Below are 14,656 nucleotides of genomic sequence, written 5' to 3' on the forward strand. Positions count from 1 at the left end.
TATGGCGCATCCATTGGTCTTCATCACCGGTGCAACCGGTTTCCTTGGTAGTGCCACCGCGGTGGCCGCACTCAAAGCGGGATATCGATTGCGAATCTGTGTTCGAAAGCCCTCAGACGAATTACAGAATCTGCTGTCAGGATATAGCGAGCAAGTGGAATTTGTTACTGTTGCCGATTGGACAGCCGAAGGGGCATTCAGAGGACTGTTGGATGGAGCAGACTATGTCATCCATCTCGCCCATCCTATTCCCAGTGGCCCTGAGAAGGAGTACTACTTCACTCCAGCTGTGAAAGCGACGACGGCCTTGCTCAGGGAGGCTGCTCGAGTACCGAGTATCAAGAAGGTGGTGGTCACCTCGTCGATCGCGGCCTTGATGCCCCTGGACGGCATACCGTCTGGGGGCGTCATCAAAGGTGCGTTTTCAGGGCTCCTGGGCCGAGCATATCGTACCTGGACTGACATCATCCCAGAGGACAACGACTGGGACTTCGACGTTGACGAGACTGAAGACTTTGCAGCCTCTAACGACCCGCGAGGGATACCTATGCGGTTGTACCATGCATCCAAACTGCTCGCCAATCAAACGGCATGGGAATTCCGGAAGACCGCCAAGCCGCCGTATGCCCTGGTAACGCTCCATCCTGCATTTGTGTACGGACGCAACCCGGTGCAGACCACTGCTGAGGCGATCCAGGAATCGTCAAATGGTCTCCTGTGGCATGCTATCATGACCGGCGTCCCTCATCACTCCTACTCCCGGGTTCCTGGTGTGCATATCGATGATGTGGTTGAAGCACACCTCAGGGCCCTGGATCCAGCCATCCCCGACGGGTCGAAGTATCTGCTTGCAGCGAAGGGCGGGACCTGGAAAGAGGTGGCGGATGTCATTCAGCGGGACTATTCATACCTTGGGGCAAAGATCACCCCGGACATCGAGGAAGAGTTTCTCTCGACCGACAGTAGCAAAGCCGAAGCAGAGTTAGGGATGCGCTGGCGCGCATGGGAGCAGATGGTGCGGGATGTGGTCGACCAGCAACTGGAGTTTGCGAACGTTTGATTCTCGGCCATCAATCAGGGACAGGACTTGGATCAGTGGCTAAACCTTTGTTCAGCTGATTGGGGATGGGTAGGATATAGTGCCAGACTTTACCTAGACATACCTCATTGTCTGTCATTCACCCAGTCCATAATCATGCCGTCAGTAACCGTCACCGCGGGTCAAGTTTGTTTCAGTGGCATTTATATATGGCAATCTAGAATGATCCTGGATAGTAATGAGGTCCTGGCTGTCTCTGCTACTTTACAGTCACTGGATACTACCCTGCCGACCACAGACTGTATAATCAGGAAGGTTACTAGGGTATGTATGCTAAACCTATGGCCAGTACATGAGTGATGATTGAACCATGAAGATGCGATATGTGATTGATATACACCTGGTCTATGACGGTGACCATGTCCTCACCTCTAAGTATACCTTCAAGAATGAACGGATTCCTAAAGAGATCACCTCAAAGCATACCAAGGAGAGTCCTCTCAATACGACCCTCCCTCGCCGTCACAGCCTCCACCATTTTCTCCCTCGGCGGCTCCAGCCCCGTCCACAGCCGGAACTGATCAAACGCCTGCGCCAGGAGCACCTGCACCCCAGTTACAGTCGCCCAGCCCTCATGCCGCTGCGCCACCGTGAGCAGCGGCGTCTGCCTCGGCTTATACGACATATCGATGCAAAGCCCCCGATCTCCGAACAGACACGCAAACTGCTCCTCCGTCGTCGTCTCGGCCGGGACCGTGCCCACAATCACGTCCGGGGTGTGCGGCAGCTCGTCCAGCCGAGGCACGGCAATCACCTCGAACAGCGCCGAGAAATGATCTCGGACCTTTTCCGCCGCCGCAAGCGTCCGGTTGACGAGGTAGATCCGCCGCACGCCGGCTTTGTGGAGCGCGAAGAGCGCCGCGCGGGATGCGCCCCCGGCCCCGATGACCAGACCGGTTTGCAGCGGGTGCTGTGTTCGCGAAGTGTACTCGGTGATCAGCGCATACAGCCCCGACCAATCCGTGTTGTCGCCGGTAATGAGTCGCTGGTCGCCAGTCTCCGTGACGATCAGCGTGTTGATCGCGCCGATGAGCCGCGCCGTCTCGGTCTGGATGTCGCAGAATCGGTGCGCGTGGAGTTTGTGTGGCATCGTCACGCTGGCGCCGCCGAAGGTATTGTCGGCGATCAAATGGGCGACATCGTCGATGGACTCGGACTCGCGGATCTGGTATGTGTGCGGGAGATTATAGTGAGAGAATCCGGCCTGGTGGATAGCGGGCGAGATACTGAAGGAGATGCCGCTGCCGAAGATGTAGAAGTTTTTCGGTGCCGGTGCCATCACTGGGATGTAGGACTCTGTCGAGAGGGGATATCTCAGGGGTTGGATGAGACGATGTGTGTTCAGTTGCTCCAGCTATAACTAGTGAGTGAACCACCTAAACCATTGGCATGACTATCCGGGGATGCATTTAGCCACATTCAGGACTATGGGCTTCGGCAAATACTTGAATGAGAGTACAGAGGCTGCATGCAATTAACTGCCAGAGATCTGAAACAATATACGGAGTACTCCCAGCTTGGACCAGGCATAGCGAGCCACTTGAGAACCGTCCAACTGTTGGGCCGCTGAACAAGCGACATGGGTATGGGTATATCCGCTGCGGAGAGACTTTAACCGATTCCCATCATCTATACAGAGTACAACTCCCAAACTTAACGTACAATTTCTCAGCCCTCCTTCCAAACTGGCCATCCAACAAGCATCATGGCGCAACCCTCTGAGCACAAAAAGCTCCATCTCGTCGGTGTGGGCGTCACCCACTCCATCGCCCCGGGCATGCACACCCACATCGCCAGATCCCTCCAGCTGCCCTGGACATTCCACGCAACAGAATGCCCCAGCCTGGCCGACGCTCTGGCACTAGCAAGGTCCCCAGCCACAGCCGGCCTTGTGGTCACAATGCCGTACAAAAACAGCATCATACCACACCTCGACGAGCCGGATGATCTGGTGACCATGATCGGCGCCTGCAATAACGTCTACTACCGCACGAACGGGGCTGACCGGCGCCTCTGCGGCACGAACACTGATTGGCGGGGTATCAAGGGCTGTCTCCTGGAGAAAGAAGGGCAGGGCCAGCGGCCGTCTGCGACCTCTCCAGGGTGCGCGCTGGTTGTCGGAGCAGGGGGCGCGAGCCGTGCGGCTGTCTATGCGCTTGCCGTGCATCTGCATTGCCCGACCATCTACATTCTGAACCGGGATGAGGGGGAGGTGGATGCTCTGCTCGCGGATACGCAGAGATTGCCTGTGACCCTTTCCATAACCCATGTCAAGAGTATTGAGCAGGCGCGTGCGCTGGCTAGTCCGTACTATGTAGTCGGGACAGTGCCGGATGATGAGCCGAAGACTGAGTCTGAGCGTGCTGTGGCTGGCATACTCGAATCGTTCCTGGCTCGAGAAGAAAAGGGGGTGCTATTGGAGATGTGTTTCAAGCCGCGCCGGACTAGGATGATCCGGCTGGCTGAGCGGCTGGGATGGCCGTGTGTGGAGGGCACACATGTAATCATGTATCAGATCGAGGAGCAGTGGCGTTTGTGGGCGGGAGAGGAGAGTGTAGTCAATCTAGATCAAAAGGGGGCTTGGGACGTGCTGCTGAAAGCTGCCGAGGAGAGTACGGCGATCAATTAGGTCTACAATGCACATCACATCTTTTTTTCCTACCAAATTTGAACGATGCAGAAAGGAACCTCAACTACCTCGACCATGGCAGCCTTACTGCAGTGGAAGTCTGGCTGACTCGGCAATGTCCTTAGCCGGATGACCCTCATAATATATATTCTCCAAACTACCCTCACACCAGTAACAGTGCCAGTAAACGAAGAACCCAAAATGCCCGATCTACACTCTCTTCCCGAAGGCACTAGGCCCTCGCGCGCCATTCGCAACAACGGCCCAGACAATCTGGTCTTAGAGCGCGCAAGGCTCCGCGAACTCGCTGAAGGCTGGCCTTGTTACCGGTAAGCCCCTTGGCCTTCTCCCAAACTTCATCCGTACTAACATGCTTAGCGATGCCTGCGAGTGGGAGAACTTTGCCTCCATATTCCACGCCGACGCATACGTATACACAACCTGGTCCGGCCGCATGCACTACGCGGATTTCATTGCCGCCTCGCAGGCCGGCATGGACAAGGGCGCCTTCATCATGCACCGGTGCCACGGGGTCACCAGCGACATTACCCCGGATGCGCTGCGTGCCGTAACGAAGATGAAGGCAACTATTACGCAGAGGTTTACCATTGATGGCTGCGAGGTCGACGCCGAGGCCGATTGCCGGTTTTGCTTCTTCTTTGAGAAGGTGGATGGACGGTGGGCGGCGCGGCTGGTGCGACATTGGTATGAGAAGGATAGGCTTATTCCTGTGATTCCAGGGCGGTTTCCCAAGTTAGATGAGGAGAAGTTGAATGGGTATCCCGAAGGGTATAAGTGCCTGGCGTACTGCCAGGAGTTGACAATGGGGGTTGCGGTGTTGAGGGATATGCCGGGGCATCGACGACATAGTGGAGTTTGTGGTGAGAAACATGATCGGTTGTATCGACTGGCGAAGGATTGGCTGGATGGGAAGGACATTGAGATTTAACCTGCCTAAGCAACGTTTCTGCGGTTTGTTCTACAGTTCAAGTATCTACTGTAACTGCAATCTCTCCTTGAGCATCTCCCAAGCCTTGATCCCCCGCCGCGCATGCTCAACAGGAACATGGCTTCCCTCCAACGACATCGTTCTGGAAAACAGCTCCATAGATACGAACCCCTGATACCCTATTCCCTGAATAATGGCCCTGGCGACCTCCTCGCATGGCAGATACCCCCCGCGCTCTTCCTCGTACATGAATGTCCTTGCATTCCGCGACCAACTCATCCTCGCCGGCTGCCCATCCACATGAAACGGATGGCCCGCCACCAGCGGCGTACGCATCCGCTCCGCATCAACAACTTGGATATAGAACACCTTTTCCACGTCAACCTCCTTCACCATCCACTCCAGTGTTATCTGTAGCTGCTGATCCGCGTTCTCCGTCCGCCCTGTCGGCGCAGCCGGATCCCCCCACACCCGGCCCGCAATGTTGAACGTATCCAGGCAAACCCCAAAGTTGGGGCGGTCGACCCGGCGCACGACGTCCCAGGCTTTCTCGATGGTGTCGATATGCGTGCTCCAGCAGAGAGGCTCGTATGCGAATCGGATGGCAGGTGTTTCGGCGGCACCTAGGTCGGCCAGCAGTCTCAGATCAGACGCAATGAGATCCCGGTCGTCGATGAGTTGCTCCGCGGGGAGGAAGTTGGCGGGGATCTGGATGGTGTTTGTGTGGAGGCTTTTGGCAAGCTGAAGCCACAGCTTCATCTTCTCCAGGAGTTGTGCGTGTTGTGTCCGGTCCTTGAGGCCCTCGTAGAAGAGGAACGGTTGGAGGCCGATAATGGTGATGCCATGGGTGCTGCACATGCCGTGGATGTGCGCTGCTGCTGCAAGCAGATGGGTAGCGGTTGGGTTATCCGTGCCGGACAGCTTGCGTGCTTCGTACTCCAGATCCTCATAGAAAATTTCTAGGCCTTTGAAGCCTGCTTCGGCGGCCTGGTCGATCTTGTAGGCTAGATCGTGCAACCAGGCGCGGCCGAGTGAAGCGCTCATGATGGCAGGTTGGTAACTCATTCTGTCAGTTTGATTGTAATGCGTGATGCACACACTGAGAATAGATACAGAGGAGTCGAAGTTTTCTTTCTGTTCTGGGTCCTGTTTGAAAGGTCAGCTAGGGTTGCCTCGGTCGTGGCAACCCCCTCATGTCTATCTCGGTCTTTTTCTTAGCCGACGATACGATCCAGATATTGTATGCATTATTACGAATGTTGAAGGGAACCTTCAGGAAATTCTATAGTATGACATCCAAATTGAGTAAAATTTCGCATAATTATAATGGTGTCTACCGGTGAAGATACCCATTCTTCTTCGACAGCTCGTATATCACTTTCCGCATGGCAGGGACCGGAGCAGGCCGTTTAGTAAAAATCTCATATTGGGCAATACCCTGTTCAACCAGCAGACTCAGTCCATCTACCACTACCCACCCTTTCGTTGCAAAAGGAAGCATCTGCTCCATCAGCGGAGTTTTGGACGGGCCGTACGCAACCTACTCAGTCAGCCAAATCCGACAAACGCCCAAAAGACAGGAAAAAGCCATACCTCGAGGAATACCCCTCCAGTGGTACTCTGCAGCCACCGTTCGGATATTCGGACATCAACCATCTCCCCACATCCCACCTGCTGACCAGGGAGGCAAGAAATGACTATAGTCGGTAGGCGGAAGCGTGTAGGCCACTGCGTTTCTATCGATTCAATGACTTCAAACTCAAGATTGGTGCCAGACTGATGAGTCCAACGATGGAAATACTCTGCCAGCTTCCTAGCGTTCTCAAGTGTACGGTTGTAAATGCAAAATTGCCGGACACCCATCTTGTAGCAGGCATAGATAGCTGCACGTGCCATGCCGCCCGCCCCAATAATCAAAACGGTTGTTCCATCCCGGATGGCGTTTGCTGGAGAAAGATGCTGGTGGATGCAATTCCTCACTCCGATGTAGTCAGTATTATACCCTTTTCGCGTGGTGACCACTTGTCCATCGTGACGGTGCCGCTTGAGAACTACTGTGTTGACGGCATTGATGTTCCGGGCATCCGGACTGATCTCGTCCAACAGTGGTAGGACGGCGGTTTTGTAAGGGATGGAGATCGCTACGCCGCTGCGGCTACCGTCCTCGAGGAGCGTGCGTATTTCGGAGAGCGTCGCTGCTTGCACAGCTTCGTAGCTATGTGGCAGCCCGCAGGCCGCGTACGCTGCGACGTGCATTGCGGGGGAGAGAGTATGTTCTAGTGCTTGGCCGACCAGTGTGAACCGCATCTTGGTGGTCAGAAAGCAGGATGTGAGGGCTTTTTGTGCGTCTGAGAGGGTGACGCCTGTGGCGTTCATGGAAGAGGGGACCACCGGTGACAGAGTAGGGTTCAGGCATATGGATGCTCGACCGGACAGTCCAGTGTTGTAAGCAATAACTGGGATGGTTGAGTTCTGTATCAGTCTTTGACGAAGGGCAACGCAGGCCAGGTTGTCTTCAATTGAGAACGACTCGCCAGTTATGCGAATGCAGTCAAACCCAGATTGGATTGCTTTCTCGACGGGGATGTGTGCGGTTTGAGACACATCTATTCCCAATGGAGTCGATTGATGCCATGTTGCAATCGTTTTGATGCTTCCCTTTGTAGTATTCAACCATTGGATAATTTCATCCGGGCAGGAGAGAGAGCAGGTCACAGCGTCCGGAACAAGTCGGAGAAGCATCTCCAGCACCGAACGATAGGTGTCTATTTTTCTAGGTGAGAATCCGAGATCCACGACTACAGGGACACGAGAGTGCAGTCTCAAAGTGGCCATGTGTCTTGCTAGTTGACTCTTCAGTCGGTTTTGATCCTTGCCGTCGACGTCGGCGTCGATGAGCAAGGTTATGGCATCCGCTCCAGAATCCAGTATTTCGGGGTCCTTGTATGAATCCAACCAATCCAGTGGTACCTGCAAAGCGAAGGTGTGCACCTCAGGAGACACCTCCGATGAGAATGGAGACCCGTGCGACAGTCCGTAAATGCGCCGAATGAACTCGACGAACAGCCGTTCGGTCTCTTTGAGCTTCAAGCTTGAAGGGAGCTGACGTTCAAACTCCCGACTATCGGTATGAGTCTGATTGTAAAACTCGAAATTAGAACAGGTTTCGAAGAACGTATTGCCCGCCTGCCAAAAGCGTTCGAACTTGTCCTGGCTGGTACCCATGTACCGTCGCAATTCCGATTCAGCTCTCCTCACGTAGACCACAGGATGATCCTGTGCGAAATCTTTCAACAAGATTTGCTGCTGGTTGCTTGCCAAAGCGCCAAGACCGACAATCACGCAGCCGTTGCGGCATTTTGTGAGCAGCTCCCGGGTCAGATCTTCCTCAACAGTGCGATACTGAGCCAACCCATGCGCTGCGATATAGGCCTGCGGCGACAAACCGGTCTTCTCCCGGAAGAAAGCCTCGAAATCGATGAAGCGGCGGTGCAATGCTACCGAGGCGATGATGCCAAGGGTCTTCTTTCCCGCGCCAAAGAACCCAATAAGCAAAAGTGTGGCATCGGGAAGGTATTTTCGAGAGTGAATCATTGAAGATTCGGCCGTTCTGGTCGATTCACGAGTTTGCATGTCGCTGTTCGCATTTTTCTGAATTGATTTGACTTTTGCTTGATCGCATGTCGTCGTCGTTGTCGTCGTGCACAACCGCAGAATCGCCGGCTAAATACATTGCCTATCACGTGCCTCGAATCGCCAACCCATCGCAGACAACACCTCATCCTCCATTTGGTTGTTGTCATGGCTCAGGTTGTGTCGTTGTTTTTTCCTCAAAGATGTCGAGTTCTAGACCATCCAAGAGGCAGCGTATTTGTCGCGCTTGCGACCAATGCCGCCGGCGTAAGTCCAAATGCGATGGGGCACAACCTGTCTGTGGGATCTGCCGCTCGGCGGGTCGAACATGCACATACGAGGCTGGTGGTGGCCGACGGGGATTGCCATCTGGTTATGTCCGAAAGCTTGAAACAGCTCTTGGTCTGGTCTTCATAAACATTCCCAACAGTGAAGGTATCTTGCGTGGTCTACTAGCCGAGTGTGGTGATGCCAAAGCCACGGATCGGGCAGTCGCAGCATGGCGCAACTCCCAGGTGAACCGTGGGATATCACAGATGCTCGTTCCTGGATGCAAAGAGACGTCGATGGAAGACTCGGTTGAGGATGAGGCTGAGTGGGAGGACCTGGAGAATCGTGATATTATACCCACTATAGAGAGCTCCGAACCCTTTATCCCGACGGAAGAGATACCCCTGCAGGCCCAACCGATTATAGCAGCTGAACCAAAGGATGTGCTGGACGTGCCTATTCCAAACAACACGTCTGACCTACTGGAGCTCTACTTCACTTACACTCACTGCTGGTTCCCCATATTGGAGCGCCGAGACCTCCTCCGGGCGATGTATACGTACCCTCTCCGATCCACGCCTCGGGATGAAACATGCCATCTCGTATTATGGGCTGTCATCGCCTATTCGTCCGTTATCCATCCAGATCACAATCATGGCCGACCCAATTCTATGCAAATAGTGCATTCCATCCAACGCCGGATCCCGTCGCAATTGGACAAACTGGAGTTGGGCCACATCCAGGCGCTCCTAATTCTTGTTCTACTACATCTTCAGGTCGGGGATGTCAAACTCGCCTGGGTCCTAGTTGGTCAGGCTACAAGGTTTGTAACGATGCTGCCGACGTCGTCGAAGTCCCGATTCCTCCATACCGTTCACGCATGTATCCTACTGGACAATTTAGCCTCAGCCCTTCTGGACAGATCGCCCTGTTTGTCTCTCGAAGAGCAGCTGGTGTATGGACCCGTTGAGGAAGACGATGTCGAGGAGTGGGATCATTGGACTGCACGGAATGGGTTCACATCAAACGGACCATTACGAGCGTTGAGCATGTTTAACGCTGTGAGACAGCTTATGCAGCTCCTAACTCGGGTATTGTACAGTCCAGTTGATCTAGCTCAGTTGCACTCCCTCCTGCTCCAGATCCAGGAACAACAGGCGATTCTTCTAGCACAATACTCAAATCCCAGGTCCGACTCTACTACGCCGCCTCTTCTTACCTTGCATCTAACAGCCGTCTTTGTGATTCTCGCACTTGTCCGCCACTGTCGGTCTCCCAGTGCCGATATGATTGATCTGGCCGTCGAAACCTCGCAACGAATGTTCGATCTATTCGATCGTTATGTCAAGTTGGCCGGACACCAACAATCGCCTCTTCTCCGTTGCTGCTTTCTACAGTGCCGGCATTGCTTCGAGAGTTATCTTTCAGCTGCGGATGGCCCTGAGATTGGCGTCTTGAAAAGTCGGCTTTCAACATACTCACAAGAGTTTCAGATGGATGGGATTTTCAGTCACGAAAATTGCCCGGCTGTTATCCAACCTGCAGATGAATGGCGGAGCGCCTTAACGACCGACCCCAGAGCCGGCCAGTCCCTCCAAAATGGGATATCAAACTCCCTACAGAGCCACTACGCAACACCTGTATCAGCCACTGCAACTTCTTCACCGGCTCTACCAGGCGAAGCTGATAGTTTTGATGCGTTGTTCGAGGAGATGGCGAATCTGATCCCTAGTACAAGGTATAAATCATGCCGTCTTCTTCTCTTCTTTGTGCTGATTCCACGCAGACTTGAGCCCGAGTTCGCACATAATCTAGGTTTTTGCGCCGGAGATCTAGACACAGACTTCCTGATTCAACTCCAGCAGCCGCCATAGGGATCGACTGCTCGCAGTAGCCGACGGAGATACGTATCCGTCGGCTAAGTCTTTCGCCGCGAGTCTCCATATAAGTTATGATCCGGCTTGAACGGATCCACGCTGCAACCGGAGCCCTCCTCATTAAGAACAGCTGCAATGCCTTCCATCCTTCTCATCAACGGGCCCAACCTCAACCTTCTTGGCACCCGAGAACCTCACCTTTACGGCCGCACCACCCTCCCGCAACTGGAAGACAATGCAAAAGCCCTGGCGGCAGCGAAAGGTGTGAAACTGGAATCTTTCCATTCCAACCACGAGGGACGAATCATCGACCGCATCCATGAAGCCCGTGGGCACACCGATGCGATTATCATCAATCCCGGCGCGTTCACGCATACTAGTGTCGCAATTCGAGATGCACTGATCGGCGTGTCTGTTCCGTTTATCGAGGTGCATATTACCAATGTGCACGCGAGGGAGGAGTTCCGGCATCATAGTTATCTCTCTGATAAGGCTGCTGCTTGTATCATTGGATTGGGGACTTACGGGTATGAGGCTGCGATTGAGTATGCGGCGAGGGAGATTATCAGTGCCAAGGAGGTATATTAGGGTAGACTGGGGTTTGGTATGCCTCCTAAGCTTGTGCTATGGGATTCGAGGTTTGTGGTAAATAGGATCTCCTCAGTCTAGCATCGCAAGCAGTGGAATGGAAGTGGACGCCGTTATGTGTCAAAATGGTGGTCATTAGTAGGGACAGAGAAATAGTAAGGGAGCAAGCTTTCTGAACCTCTAGAGGACATGGGTTCAAATCCTGTTACTGGCTCAACATATCTACCATATTAAGGGCCTACTTGGTCATGTAGCCCCTAGGGGACAATATTCATCCCTGTAGCCTTTGGGCAGTCAAACACCATTCACCTTAAGGTCCGCCCATGTTGGGGCATACCTTAATCAACTAGCTATTGCTGCAGCCATCCGCCCCTTGAGTTGCTTTCTAGGGCTATATGCTCATCTCCATGTATGGAATTCCATGGAATGAAGTCATCTTCACGGCAGCATTGGGGAGGGGATGTATTTTCGTGAGATATGAAGATTGAAAATAGCGCGTCCTTATATGCATTGCAAGTTGCCTATAACACCCGGGGTATTAATAAGTACGGCGGATATCCATGGAACCATGGCCCTTATTCCTCCCTTTCAATTTTCATCCCCATCCATCATCCCCTCCATCCAACCTCTGGTCTCTATCGTAGCAAATTAACAGATCTAGGCTATTGCAGTCTTCTTCTGTTATGACTTGCTTTGAACCACCCTCGCCCATATTCGGGCCCCCGTCAACAGAGCTACCTAAGCCTCCGGTGCCGTATACTCCCGGATGGAGATTCACTATCAAATCCCAAATGGTTTCAGCCCCAACACCAGTGGTCCAAGAATGCTGCATCAATAGTGAAGAAGACAGGAAGGAAAGAAGGCAACTGAGTCCAATAGACCGATGTTTATTATCTAAAGCACCCCCCCTTGCCTGGCAAAGAGGGAAACGGTACTCTCAGCCTCGAGGTCATTGACGTCGTGAAAGGCGGCGATGGCCACAATACTCAGGTGTTCACAGTCCGAGTCCTGGACGGTGAGTCAACATCCCACATGCTTCCTCAGAAAGGCACACGACTTGTGGCAAAGGTATATGACCCTCTCTACTTCAACGACGACGAAGGGTACCTCAACCCGTTCCTTTGCATGGACAAATACTACACTCATGAGGCCAATGCATATATGGTCCTCCGCGACTTTCAAGGTCAATGGATCCCGAACTACTATGGGTCCTACTCTTTAGTTTTATCTGTCGATTCAGTCCGCACACGGACAGTCCGAATGATTTTGGTCGAGTATATCCCAGGAATCACTATGGCCGACTGTGAGCCGGGAAATTTCTGCCAGTCAGCTCGCCTACTTATTCGGAAGTCAATTGTGGACCTTGAGAGCCGTATCTACGAAAAGGACATTCTGCTCACCGACCTCGAGCCGCGAAACATTATCATACGTTCGCCAGACAGCGACCGGCCTGGCGTTGTGTTTATCGATTTCGCACATGCTCTTTTCAACCGCAGGCGAGATGATCCTCTTCCGTTCGAATTGAACGATTTTCTAGGAGAGTACATTTCACCCCTTCTTCGGTGGAATAAGAGCAAGGACAGAGACTATGCCTTTTTAGAATGGATAGATTGGGACTGGGATCCCTGGCTCGATGCCGAGTTTGCCCATACAGCTGCAACCATCACCCCGGAGATGCGAGAACGATGGTCCGATGATTAACTCGTATCGTGCCGGTACCTGGGAAGCTGGAGAGTCAAGACGACCTAGGCAATGTCGACCCAGTCCAGGGACTGGAGGAACTAATTGCTATTCTGATACTTATTGCGTGGAAGCTTTGTTGGGTCTCATTATAGTCAGAGACTAAGGTACTCCTTTGCAACTTGCTAGTTGCCCCACCAGCGCTAGATTAAACGATCTACTACATGATCCAATTGCCTTATCAATATCATCAAGATAACCTTAAGCAGTACGGCGTAAATATTGTTGATAATAAGCTTTGTTTATCGCCGCTGATCGTCTAGCTCAGCCCTGTCTTAGAAAAAAGCAAATGCTCCACGCCACCGATGGTGGGATGTGTTGGTTACCATGACGATGCCCAAATCCCTTAACTTTTTCCATCCTGCAACTCAACCTCATACCTCATGGCACACACGGTCCTTAGTCTCATATGAATCATGTCAATATCGGCAGCCCCATACAGGGAATTTCTTCGTCAGAAAGAAGCCGAGTTCTTTTCTTTGATTGATCAAGGAGTCATTTCCCCATGGCTGTTCCCGCATGATTTTCTCGTGCTGATCATCCCTATTTTGGTGCTGATGATACCCAACAAAGGCCGGGCATGGGTGGTAGTCGTCAGCCGAACAGCATTCGGACTCGTATGCTCCCTTACAATCAGGAACCTGCTGTACACGCGATGTCTCACCGGTGGGGGCACTGTTATCGGCTTTTACTACGCCTTTGCTGTCCCCTGGAATTCATTATTCCTCCTCTTCAAGGATGTCCAGAATGAGTGTTCCCGACTTGAGCGGCGGTCGAATGGGATCCTCTATTGGCAAGGCTATCCAGACTCGATATGCCACCGACTGAGCTGGCTTCTGGATATGTTCGGCAGTCTGCGAGGTGCAGGCTGGAACTGGAGGATTCCTGGACTACCTCCGCTTCCAAAGATCCGTTCCAAGGATGAGCAGACATCCACGGACGGGAAGGAGTTAGCTCAGGAGGCGCCATCGTCGACTCTTCTTCGGTCCTCTATTGTGAGGACAGCTCGCTACTACCTGGTGATGGATATCTTGAAAGTCCTCACAATGGTGGACCCCTATTTCTGGGGACTCATCGATGCCGCTCCTCTCTACCCCCTCGACAAAATATACCAGTTTTCACCAGCCCTCTTACGGCTCTTCCGAGCCGTCGTAACAGTGGTCTGGATCCGCACAAGCATGGCCTTTATAGCCTCTACCGTGCCTCTCATCATCAGTTTGGCTGTCACTGTTTGTCCGGGTCTTGTCAAATGGAGCCGTATCCCTCTCGACGCACCGTGGTTATATCCTCCTCTGTTTGATAGCTTTTGGAATTTCAAACCAGTCTTCGACTACGGTCTGGACGGCTGGTGGGGAAGGCGTTGGCATCAGGCTTACCGATATGCCTTCTCAGAGACAGCGCGTCATGTTGTCCTCAACCTCGAAAAAACAGATATGGCCAGATTTCTGAGACATTCCGTCGCATTTTTATTGAGTGGCCTGGTTCATTTCTGCGCTGTTCATTCACATTTTGTCGCCCCGGACTCTGTCCATTTTGGAGCTCTAGTCTTTTTTATGCTTCAGCCGCTGGGGATGCTCGTCCAGAGAAAGCTACGGGGGATATTATTCTCGGAAGGAAGTACTTTCTGGAGAGCATTCAACATCATCTCGACATATGCGTGGTTATATCTTGTCATCGGACCATTCTGCGATGAACTGGCTGCCGCGGGGACATGGTTGTATGATGAGGCATGTCCCATCAGCATTATTCGGGGATTGGGCTTGATCGAGGGCGAGGGTTGGTTTGTAGGAACAAGGCGATATGTTCGATTGAGGACGGGTGAGAAGTGGTGGCAAGCTGCTATCCAGATTCTCTGATATTCAGCGTTTCGG

The 14,656-nt window shown here is 52.8% G+C and overlaps 10 protein-coding genes across 10 annotated transcripts; 7 read left to right on the forward strand and 3 right to left on the reverse strand.

Moving 5' to 3' along the window:
• Position 1: 1 nt before the first annotated feature.
• AFUA_3G14770 (ketoreductase sphI) lies at positions 2–1,135 on the forward strand (the record flags this gene model as incomplete). Its single annotated transcript, XM_749055.3, has 2 exons — positions 2–416; positions 474–1,135. The coding sequence occupies 2 exons, from the start codon at positions 2–4 to the stop codon at positions 1,058–1,060; spliced, it is 1,002 nt and encodes a 333-aa protein (XP_754148.2). The 3' UTR covers positions 1,061–1,135.
• A 379-nt stretch (positions 1,136–1,514) lies between these two features.
• On the reverse strand, positions 1,515–2,378 carry AFUA_3G14790 (shikimate dehydrogenase family protein; the record flags this gene model as incomplete). The annotated part of the gene is made up of 1 exon (XM_749054.1): positions 1,515–2,378. One exon carries the CDS (start codon positions 2,376–2,378, stop codon positions 1,515–1,517), a length of 864 nt encoding a protein of 287 aa, XP_754147.1.
• A 426-nt stretch (positions 2,379–2,804) lies between these two features.
• Positions 2,805–3,728, forward strand: AFUA_3G14800 (shikimate dehydrogenase family protein; the record flags this gene model as incomplete). Its single annotated transcript, XM_749052.2, has 1 exon — positions 2,805–3,728. The coding sequence occupies one exon, from the start codon at positions 2,805–2,807 to the stop codon at positions 3,726–3,728; it is 924 nt and encodes a 307-aa protein (XP_754145.2).
• Positions 3,729–3,929: 201 nt separating this feature from the next.
• AFUA_3G14810 (putative pathogenesis associated protein Pep2) lies at positions 3,930–4,677 on the forward strand (the record flags this gene model as incomplete). Its single annotated transcript, XM_749051.1, has 2 exons — positions 3,930–4,057; positions 4,107–4,677. 2 exons carry the CDS (start codon positions 3,930–3,932, stop codon positions 4,675–4,677), a joined length of 699 nt encoding a protein of 232 aa, XP_754144.1.
• A 45-nt stretch (positions 4,678–4,722) lies between these two features.
• On the reverse strand, positions 4,723–5,846 carry AFUA_3G14820 (sugar phosphate isomerase/epimerase family protein; the record flags this gene model as incomplete). The annotated part of the gene is made up of 1 exon (XM_749050.3): positions 4,723–5,846. Exon 1 carries the CDS (start codon positions 5,740–5,742, stop codon positions 4,723–4,725), a length of 1,020 nt encoding a protein of 339 aa, XP_754143.1. The 5' UTR covers positions 5,743–5,846.
• A 111-nt stretch (positions 5,847–5,957) lies between these two features.
• On the reverse strand, positions 5,958–8,406 carry AFUA_3G14830 (putative pentafunctional AROM polypeptide). Its single transcript, XM_749049.3, has 2 exons — positions 6,271–8,406; positions 5,958–6,217 (listed from the first exon to the last, which is right to left on the reverse strand). Exons 1-2 carry the CDS (start codon positions 8,308–8,310, stop codon positions 6,011–6,013), a joined length of 2,247 nt encoding a protein of 748 aa, XP_754142.2. The 5' UTR covers positions 8,311–8,406; the 3' UTR covers positions 5,958–6,010.
• A 107-nt stretch (positions 8,407–8,513) lies between these two features.
• AFUA_3G14840 (Zn(II)2Cys6 transcription factor) lies at positions 8,514–10,454 on the forward strand (the record flags this gene model as incomplete). The annotated part of the gene is made up of 1 exon (XM_749048.1): positions 8,514–10,454. One exon carries the CDS (start codon positions 8,514–8,516, stop codon positions 10,452–10,454), a length of 1,941 nt encoding a protein of 646 aa, XP_754141.1.
• Positions 10,455–10,592: 138 nt separating this feature from the next.
• On the forward strand, positions 10,593–11,045 carry qutE2 (type II 3-dehydroquinate dehydratase; the record flags this gene model as incomplete). Its single annotated transcript, XM_749047.1, has 1 exon — positions 10,593–11,045. One exon carries the CDS (start codon positions 10,593–10,595, stop codon positions 11,043–11,045), a length of 453 nt encoding a protein of 150 aa, XP_754140.1.
• Positions 11,046–12,077: 1,032 nt separating this feature from the next.
• AFUA_3G14860 (uncharacterized protein) lies at positions 12,078–12,746 on the forward strand (the record flags this gene model as incomplete). The annotated part of the gene is made up of 1 exon (XM_749046.1): positions 12,078–12,746. One exon carries the CDS (start codon positions 12,078–12,080, stop codon positions 12,744–12,746), a length of 669 nt encoding a protein of 222 aa, XP_754139.1.
• Positions 12,747–13,201: 455 nt separating this feature from the next.
• AFUA_3G14870 (wax synthase family protein) lies at positions 13,202–14,641 on the forward strand (the record flags this gene model as incomplete). Its single annotated transcript, XM_749045.1, has 1 exon — positions 13,202–14,641. The coding sequence occupies one exon, from the start codon at positions 13,202–13,204 to the stop codon at positions 14,639–14,641; it is 1,440 nt and encodes a 479-aa protein (XP_754138.1).
• Positions 14,642–14,656: the final 15 nt, after the last annotated feature.

The sequence above is a fragment of the Aspergillus fumigatus genome, chromosome 3, assembly GCF_000002655.1.
Source record: "Aspergillus fumigatus Af293 chromosome 3, whole genome shotgun sequence".
Lineage (NCBI taxonomy): Eukaryota > Fungi > Ascomycota > Eurotiomycetes > Eurotiales > Aspergillaceae > Aspergillus > Aspergillus fumigatus.

Bases quoted from the DNA above. Each gene is read 5' to 3' on its own strand.
- AFUA_3G14830 (XM_749049.3), bottom strand. From the start codon at position 8,310: ATGCAAACTCGTGAATCGACCAGAACGGCCGAATCTTCAATGATTCAC. The intron at 6,218-6,270 runs GTATGGCTTTTT...CTGACTGAGTAG, and splicing joins CTGGAGGGGTATTCCTCGAG to GTTGCGTACGGCCCGTCCAA.